The 9509-nt window shown below is 56.4% G+C and overlaps 1 protein-coding gene across 2 annotated transcripts in view; it reads left to right on the plus strand.

Annotated features, from left to right (window-relative positions):
• Positions 1 to 7646, plus strand: part of Sema6b (semaphorin 6B) — a 19926-nt gene extending 12280 nt beyond the window's left edge. For both annotated transcript variants that reach the window (XM_008836976.2, XM_008836977.3), the window contains exons 7-17: positions 849 to 939; positions 1317 to 1436; positions 2108 to 2196; positions 2709 to 2926; positions 3492 to 3623; positions 3761 to 3910; positions 4332 to 4514; positions 4602 to 4751; positions 5163 to 5240; positions 5370 to 5428; positions 5796 to 7646. In XM_008836976.2, coding sequence (XP_008835198.1) covers positions 849 to 939; positions 1317 to 1436; positions 2108 to 2196; positions 2709 to 2926; positions 3492 to 3623; positions 3761 to 3910; positions 4332 to 4514; positions 4602 to 4751; positions 5163 to 5240; positions 5370 to 5428; positions 5796 to 6721 — 2196 coding nt within the window. In that variant the 3' untranslated portion in view covers positions 6722 to 7646. The remainder of the gene's footprint in view (positions 1 to 848; positions 940 to 1316; positions 1437 to 2107; positions 2197 to 2708; positions 2927 to 3491; positions 3624 to 3760; positions 3911 to 4331; positions 4515 to 4601; positions 4752 to 5162; positions 5241 to 5369; positions 5429 to 5795) is intronic.
• The last annotated feature ends 1863 nt before the right edge of the window (positions 7647 to 9509 follow it).

The following is a 9509-nucleotide window of genomic DNA, read 5'->3' on the forward strand; positions in this document are numbered from 1 at the left end:
CACCCATCCACCCACCCATCCATCCATTCACCCATCCATCCATCCACCCACCCATCCATCCGTCCATCCATCCGTCCATCCACCTATCCACCCATTCACCCATCCATCCATCCATCCATCCATCCACCCACCCATCCATCCATCCATCCATCCATCCACCCACCCATCATCCATCCACCCATCTACCCATCCGTCCATCCACCTATCCACCCATTCACCCATCCATCCATCCATCCATCCATCCATCCATCCATCCATCCATCCATCCATCCATCCATCCATCCATCCATCCATCCATCCATCCATCCATCCATCCACCCACCCATCCATCCGTCCATCCACCTATCCACCCATTCACCCATCCATCCATCCATCCATCCATTCATCCACCCACCCACCCATCCGTCCATCCACCTATCCACCCATTCACCCATCCATCCATCCATCCACCCACCAACCCATCTGTCCATCCACCCATCCACCCATCCATCCAAGCATCCGTCCATCCACCCATCCATCCACCCACCCACCCATCCATCCATCCATCCATCCATCCATCCACCCACCCACCCATCCGTCCATCCACCCACCCACCCTTCCATCCATCCATCTGTCCATCCATTGATCCATCCGTCCATCCATCCACACACCCAGCTGTCCACCCATCTGTCCATCCTTTCACCCATTAATCCACCCACCCACCCATCCATCCATCCACCCACCCATCCATCCATTACTTGACCGGAACCCAGAGTGAAGCCAGGTTTTGCCTGGAGTCAGGGGCTGAGGGGAGGCAGGGGCCACAAAACAGGACCAGATCTGTCCCTCAGGCTCTGTCTTCTCTGCAGATGGACACACTGCAGCCCCTTGGGGACAACATTAGTGGCATGGCCCGCTGCCCCTATGACCCTAAACATGCCAACGTCGCCCTCTTCTCAGGTGAGCATCTGTTGATCGTCCCCCTCATCTGTCCAGCCCAGGGCAAGGCATTTTCCATTCTTAAAATCAAGGTCACCCAGAAGCAGCCAATTTGTCCAGCTATGAAATGGGCAGAATTTCTGCACAGGGCAGGAGCGTGGTCAGGGTGAAGCTTTGGATAAGTGCTAGGCTCAGCCTGGAGGGAGGAGTTCAGGTGGGATCAAGGCTGGTATGTGTTTGGTAGCATCCTGCATCAGAACCTAGCCTGAGATCAAGGCTAAATCTGGAGATTGACTCCTTTAGGCTGAGGTCCCCATTTTTGCTGCAGCCCCCTCTGAACCTTTTCAACGTAATCCCCCCCCACCCGGCTCCTTCCTACTTTCCTTCCCCATATGCAGATGGGATGCTGTTCACAGCCACCGTGACCGACTTCCTAGCCATCGACACTGTCATCTACCGCAGCCTCGGGGACCGGCCCACCCTGCGCACAGTAAAACATGACTCCAAGTGGTTCAAAGGTAAAAACCCTGAGAGCAGGAAGCCAAGACCTTTTGTACAGGTGGCATTTATCCACTATCCCCCCAACAAAATAAGAGTCGTAGAGGAGCTAAGGAGAAGAACCCCATCTTGTTTTTTTTTGTTGTTGTTGTTGTTGTTTTAGTCTTTTTGAGACAGGGTCTCCCTGTAGCCCCAGCTGTCCTGGAACTCACTATGTAGACCAGACTGGCCTTGAACTCACAAAGATCTGCCTGCCTCCGCCTCCCGAGTGCTGGAATTAAAGGCCTGTGCTACCACGCCCGGCTGGAACCCCATCTTTGTCTTTTTAAAGATCAGCCAGAGAGAAGATATGACGGAAAGTAGAACATGCTGGAAGTGGGTGGTTAGGAGCCTGAAGTGGAAATGCAGGAGAGGAATCCCAGGAACTCGGCTCTCCACCATGTGAGGGAGGAAGGTGTCAAAAAATAGCACAGATGGCAAGAGGAGGGTGGAAAGAGTGATTTTAGGCTTATGACCCTTCACCAAAAACAAACAAAAAAAAGGACATTCAATTTGTTTTGACTGACTAATGAACCTAAGTCTCCCCTTCACAATAAAAGTCACAATCCATGATATAGCCAGGTTGTATTCTGAGTGCTAGAGGTCCCTGTATGATGGCCAGGGCTGGAATCTAACCTCTTCTGTCCTACAGAGCCCTACTTTGTCCACGCAGTGGAATGGGGAAGCCACGTCTACTTCTTCTTCCGGGAGATCGCAATGGAGTTTAACTACTTGGAGAAGGTAAGACTCAGCTTGCCTGCGCAGGGACCTGGAGCTGAGAGGCTCAGGTCAGGGGAGGGGGACAGAGGGTGAGAATCTGAGAATATGGGCATATCCACCCAGGGAAGGACAGACCTGCCCTCCACCTCAGATCCCCACCAGACAGGGAAATGTAACTGAGGCAGGAAAACGTCAGTAGCAGCTGCAGAGGGCACAGGCCTGGTGGGGTTGTCAGCAGGAGTCTTAGGTGGCGAGGGATGCCTGACTACTGTGCCCAGCCAGCTTCTGTCCACCCGCCCACCAAGCCATCCACCCATCCACCCATCTGCCCATGCACCCACCCAGCCACCCATCCTTCCACCCACCTGCCCATCAGTCCTGGGGTCTCCACACAGACTTTCCTTGCCCCGGCCTATTGGCCTGTTCCCCGAGGTCCTGGGATGCCCTCTGCTGTCAGTACTCCATGCTGCTGTGATTGGCTTGTCCTCCTGGCACCTGGGGTCTGAGACCTGCTCTGTCCTCCCCATTGCCAGGTGGTGGTGTCTCGAGTGGGGCGTGTGTGCAAGAACGATGTGGGCGGGTCCCCCCGTGTGCTGGAGAAGCAGTGGACATCCTTCCTGAAGGCTCGGCTCAACTGCTCGGTGCCCGGGGACTCACACTTCTACTTCAACGTCCTGCAGGCCGCAACGGGTGTGATGAGCCTGGGGGGCCGGCCCATCGTGCTAGCCGTCTTCTCCACGCCCAGCAACAGGTCAGCCGGCAGCAGTGGGGCCACACGGGATCAAGCATTCAGTCAGTACACATTCTGAGTGTGGCACTGAGCGGGAGGGCTTCCTAGAGAAGGGGCTCGGGTGAGGCTCGTGTAAGCACATGGAAGAAGGGAGCAGTGTTCCAAGTTGGAGGGACAGCACATGCAACAGTCCTGAGGCTGCAGTGAGGTGCTGGTCAGAGGGAGGTGGCCGGTGTGGAGGGAGCCAGCAGAAACACAGGGATGTAGGATCACAGTCTGGGGAGGAGCCTGGAGTTCAGTGTGAGAGCACTAGGGAGCCATGTGCAAATGAGGATCAGCCAGCATGGTTTCTGGGAGGCTGGACCTACAGGCCATCTGTGATGGGAACTGGGCACATGGAAAGGCCCTGGGGCAGATGGCCTCAGAGAAGCTGAACAGTGGTCCAGCCTGGGAGTGCTCTGGAATGATAGTTACTTGTAGTGGGCAGGTGACAGAACTACCAGGAAACTTGGATACAGGGGACTCATTGATGGCAGAATTCTCCCCACCCCCACCGAGGCTCAACAGTATTCTTTCTGGTTCTCAGCATCCCGGGCTCCGCTGTCTGCGCCTTTGATATGAACCAGGTGGCCGCTGTGTTTGAAGGCCGCTTCCGGGAGCAGAAGTCACCCGAGTCCATCTGGACGCCAGTGCCAGAAGACCAGGTGCCTCAGCCCAGGTCAGAGCACAGCTCCATCCCCACAGGGCAGGTACCCTGCTGAGTGCAGGACAGGGACACAGTGTAGGGAAACAGTGAGTCGTGGCCTCTTTGTGGGGTCCCACATGTCCTTCCTGACTTTCCTTCTCCTCCCTCAGGCCCGGGTGCTGTGCAGCACCTGGTATGCGGTACAATGCATCCAGCGCTCTACCAGATGAAATCCTGAACTTCGTCAAGACTCACCCGCTGATGGATGAGGCAGTGCCCTCCTTGGACCACACACCCTGGATCGTGAGGACTCTGATGCGGTGAGTGCTGGCTGGCTGGGGGAGGTTAGGAGTGATGGTGGGAGCTAAGGCTGGGACCAGGGGGCTCCTGTGTGGACCAGCATTGCACCTTCAAAGTTGGTGAGCACATTCTGGGGGTCACATTCTGGAATGTGTGTCCACTGGTGGGTGGGAGGACAGGGAACAGCAGGGAATGGCAAGTCTATGACATTCATGTACTGAGAGGTAAACTGGGCAGAGGACAGAGTTGAGCAAAGGTCCTGGGGTGGAGAACATGGCCATGCAAAGGTTCCAGGACATAACATGGCTTCTTGGTGTAACATTTTACAAATACACACTGTGTACTTATGTAATGACTCTATACTGCACATGTTTTGGGGTATATGATGGCTGGACCTGCATGGCCAGCCCAACCCCCAACTCCACCCATCCTGTTTTTCAGGCACCAACTGACACGAGTGGCTGTGGATGTGGGTGCTGGGCCCTGGGGCAATCAGACCGTGGTCTTCCTTGGCTCCGAGGTGGGCACTGTCCTCAAGTTCCTTGTGAGGCCCAACGCCAGTGTCTCAGGGACCACAGGGCCCAGCGTCTTCCTAGAGGAGTTTGAGACCTACCGGCCAGACAGGTGCATGTGGGGAAAACACGGGCTGGGGAGCAGCATGCTGAGATGGGGTGAGCACCCCAGCCTCATACGCCACCCTTCCTGCCCCAGGTGCGGACGACCTGGTAGTGGCAGCGAGACAGGGCAGCGACTGCTGAGCCTGGAGCTGGATGCAGCCTCGGGAGGCTTGCTGGCCACCTTCCCCCACTGCATAGTCCGAGTGCCCGTAGCCCGCTGCCAGGAGTACTCGGGCTGCATGAAGTGAGTGTCCCATCAGGGCTGGTGGTGGGAGGGAGCCAAGGTCAGGAGGAGAGCAGGGGTCAGGGGTCAATACAGGCCCTTGATTGATTGAGGGATAAAGTGGGCAGAGGACACAGCTGTGCAGAGGTCCTGGGGTCAAGGACAGAGCTGTGCAAAGGTCCTGGGGTGGGAGGGAGCCTGGTATGGTAGAAAAGCAGCAAAGAGGCCCATGTGATTGAAGCAGAGGGTGCAACAGACCATGTGGGCTCAGATACTTGGATCCTGCTTAAGTCCCTGAGCCTCTGTTTCCTTATGTGAACCATGGGGAGCAGGCTGCCCTTGCCTGCAAGACTCAGAATGTGTCCCAGCTTCTGTGAGCAGGAAGCCCCCTGGCCCAGGTTCCCTGAGAGCCTCTTACACATTGTGTTCTAGGAACTGTATTGGCAGCCAAGATCCATACTGCGGGTGGGCGCCTGATGGCTCCTGCATCTTCCTCAACCCAGGGACCAGGTAACAGGGAAGGGGGACACATGGGGGATGCATTTGACACCCCATAATCTATGACCCTACCTGCCTGTGCCATGCAGCATGACCAGGTCTCTGCTAACTCCACTCTGTCTCCTTCTCCCCACATCTCAGTGCCACATTTGAGCAGGACGTATCTGGGGCGACCACCGCAGGCTTAGGAGACTGTACAGGTGAGTAATGGAGTACAGGGACAGCCCAGAATCCCCAGTGAGGGGCTGGGGGCGTGGCTCAGGGTAGAGTGACAGCCTAGAATCCCCAGTGAGGGGCTGGGGGCGTGGCTCAGGGTAGAGTGACAGGCCTAGACTCCCCATTGAGGGGCTGGGGGCGTGGCTCAGGGTAGAGTGACAGCCTAGGACTCCCCATTGAGGGGCTGGGGGCGTGGCTCAGGGTAGAGTGACAGCCTAGAATCCCCAGTGAGGGGCTGGGGGCGTGGTTCAGGGTAGAGTGACAGCCTAGAGTCCCCAGTGAGGGGCTGGTTACACATGCCACAGACAAGCTGACTTTCATCCTGGTCCCTGTCCCTCTCTATTCCCCCAGGCCTCCTGAGGGCCAGCTTGTCTGATGAACGTGCAGGGTTGGTGTCTGTGAACCTGCTGGTGACATCTTCGGTGGCAGCCTTTGTTGTGGGCGCAGTGGTGTCTGGTTTCAGCGTGGGCTGGTTCATGGGTCTCCGTGAGCGGCGGGAACTGGCCCGTCGCAGGGACAAGGAGTCCATCCTGGCCCACGGTGGTGGTGAGGCGGTCCTGAGTGTGAGCCGTCTGGGCGAACGCAGAGGGGCTGGGCCTGGGGGTCGTGGAGGAGCTGGTGGTGGCCCTGGGGGTCCCCCAGAGGCCCTGCTGGCCCCCCTCATGCAGAATGGCTGGACGAAGGCCACATTGCTTCAAGGTGGCCCTCACGATTTGGACTCGGGGCTGTTGCCCACCCCGGAGCAGACGCCACTGCCTCAGAAACGGATGCCGACCCCGCACCCCCATGCCCATGCCCTGGGTCCCCGAGGCTGGGAGCACAGTCACCCCCTGCTTTCGGCCTCGGCTTCCTCATCCCTGCTGTTGCTGGCCCCGACCAGGGCCACCGAGCAGCCTGGGGTGCCAGCCGAGCCTGTGCCCGACAGTCGTCTCTGTGCCCCCAGGTCAGGTCGGGCACCACACCCCGCTGACCTGCCACCCACACCCCATGCCAGCCCGGACCGGCGTAGGGTGGTGTCAGCACCCACCGGCCCTTTGGACCCATCGTCAGTGGGTGACAGTGTGTCCAGGCCTTGGAGTCCCCCCCCAACGGGCAGTCTACGGAGGCCGGGTCCCCACGGGCCACCTGCAGCCGCCCTGCGTCGCACGCACACGTTCAACAGCGGCGAGGGCCACATGGGAGACCGTCACCGTGGCCGACACCCCAGGCCCAGCACGGACTTGGCTCACCTCCTCCCCTATGGGGCTGGGGAGCGGACTGCACCCGCAGTGCCCTAGACCTGGGGGCCCCCAATACTTTGGCGGTGCCAACCACAATATCCAGGACTGGGGTGGCAGGACATCGCCTGGCCTGGCCTGCACCAAGTGGGGTGCATTGGTCCCCCAGCCACCCATGTGGGGATGCCCTCTCCAGAGGGAAGCACAAGAGCCCCTGGATTCCGGGAGGACACAGGACACTGAAGCCAGATGGTCTGGGGGTGGTCCGGGGAGACCTCCGCCTCCAACTTCTGCGCATAGATTTTTTTGGGGTTTATTTTGTGAATTTTTTTCTAAGAAATTGCACAGCCCCATTCTTGGGGTGGCGGCCAGGGTGAGGGGGTGTGAGGATGTGGGGTGAGGGGAGGCAGAGCTGCAGACAAGAGCCTCCATACCCCACTATATCCTCTGGAGTAAAGGAAGCCCCCTCCTCATCCTGGGCCCCTGCGTGTGTGGGTGTGTGTAACGTGTGCATGGCGTGTTTGTGTGCAAGGGCCTGGGACGGAGGTGTGTGTGTGCGTCAGGGCCGCTGTGGGCGTGCGTGTGCGTGTGTGACTCAGTGTGTGGGTGGTGGCGCCCCCAGGGACCCTGATGTCGGCAGAGCCAATGTTGGGGCTTCTGGAAAGAAGCCCAGTTGGGGGGCATCGGAAGTGCCGGTTTGGAGTTCGAATCCTGCTTCTTGCAGAGGGGATCTGGGGGACCAGTCTGGGAGTCAGAGGAGCCTGCAACAGCTTCTAAGGGCTTGTGGGGATCTCAGGGGGGTATAGGTGGGCAGACTCCCCTGTAAATATGGCCCTGGGGTGGTCAGAGGGTCCCATGCCGCCTGTCCCCCCCGTGACCTCCCCTCTTTGATCACCAGCTGACTGTGCATGCCACGCGGCCAGCTGAGTCCAGGACCCTTCCCAGCCCCAGCCCCTTGAATAAAACTCTGTTTACATCCACCGGCCCTCCTTGGCTCTGGGTCTACTCTGTTTTTCCTGGGGTGGCCAGAGAAACAGTCACCTTGGCAGTGGGCAGTGTCTCCAAGCTTGTCTGTTCTACTAAGATAAAATTTTTAGTGTTAGGGGCTGAAGAGACAGCTCAGTGGGTAAAATGCTTGCTGTGTAAGCACAAGGACCCAAGTTCAAATCCCACAGAGCACTCAGCAAAAGCTGGGTGTGGTGACTCCAGCGCTGGGGAGGTGGAGACAGGAGGGTCCCCAGGGCTCCATGTCCAGAGAGGTTGGCCTAATGGGTGAGCTCCAGGTTCAGAAAGAGACCCTGTCTGAAAAACCAAGGTGGAAGGTGACTGAGGAACACAGCCAAAGTCATTCTCAAAGGCAAATTCATAGCCTCAAAATGCATTTTGTTGTTGTGAGATTATTTTGTTTTGACAGTCTCACTCTGTAGCCCAACCTGGCCTAGAACTCACTGTGTAGCCCAGGCTGGCCTCAAACTGGAAGCAATCCTCCTGCCTCCATCTACCCTACCCTACCTGAGTGTTATGCTGTCAGGCATAAGCCACCATGCCAGGTCTCCAAATGCATTTATTAGGAAACAACAAAACAGGTACACAGAAACTTCATGTGCATTTCAAATAAGGAAATGGGGGCTGGAGAGATGGCTCAGCAGTTAAGAACACTGGTTGTTCTTTCAGAAGACCTGGGTTCGAATCCCAGCACCCACATGGCAGCTAACAAATAAATAAAATAAAATGAAACAATTGCCAAAGGATCCAAGCCCCAGACTTATGCCACTTAAGTTCATGAAGCCATTTGTGGAGAAACTCAAATTCTGAACCAGGCTGGCTTCCTTTCCAGCCATTGTTCAAAGACCCTGGGGACTCTGGAAGAGGCTCAGTATATTTTTTTAAAAACTTTATTTATTATTATTTTTATTTTATGTGTATTCGTGTATTGCCTGCATGTAGGTAAGTGACCCGTGTCGTGCAGTGCCGTTGGAGGACAGAAGAGGCTGTCAGATCCCCTGGACCTGGAGTTACTGACAGTTGTTAGCTTGCCATGTGGGTGCTGGGATTCAAACCCGGTTTCCTGTAAGAACAGCCAGTGTTCTTAACCGCCGAGCCATCTCTCCAGCCCTTATTTATCTATTTTATGTGTATGAGTGTATTGTCTGCCAGCACACCTCTCCCCTACTATTCTTTTTAAGCCAGGGGCTGGAGAGATGGCTCAGCACTGACTGCTCTTATAGAGGACCCTGGTTCAAATAACAGCATCCACTTGGGAGCTAATAACCTATTTGTAACTCCAGTTCCAAGGGTTCCGACACCCTCTTCTGGCCTCTGAGGGCACTGCAGGACATGGTGCACTTACATGCAGGAAAACACATACTTAAAATAAAAATAAATTTAAAAATTGGTCAGGCAGGGCTGGAGAGATAGCTCAGTGGTTAAGAGCACTGACTGCTCTTGCAGGCGGGCCGCCGCGCAGCCAGAGTTGCCAGGAAGGGGTTTCGCAATATCGACCTGTCCCCAGGCCCTGCCCCTGGTGGGGGGGGGCACTTGGAGTTGGTCCCCTTCCCCAGGTTCACTCAGGCATAAAGCCACTGCCCTGGCTCAAGGGAACAGAGCAGAGCCACCACTGCCCGTTGGGTCAGAAGCCACGACATTGTATGACACGAGAGTGCTCACATACATGCAGGCAATACACTCATACACATAAAATAAAAATAATAAAATATTTTTTTAAAACATTGGTCAAGCATGGTGGTCCATGCTTTTAATCCCAGCACTCAGGAGGCAGAGACAGGTGGAGCTCTGTGAGTGCAAGGCCAGCCTGATCTACACAGTGAGTTCCAGGCCAGTTGGGACT

The sequence above is a fragment of the Nannospalax galili genome, unplaced genomic scaffold, assembly GCF_000622305.1.
Source record: "Nannospalax galili isolate Female #2095 unplaced genomic scaffold, S.galili_v1.0 scaffold77, whole genome shotgun sequence".
Taxonomy (NCBI): domain Eukaryota; kingdom Metazoa; phylum Chordata; class Mammalia; order Rodentia; family Spalacidae; genus Nannospalax; species Nannospalax galili.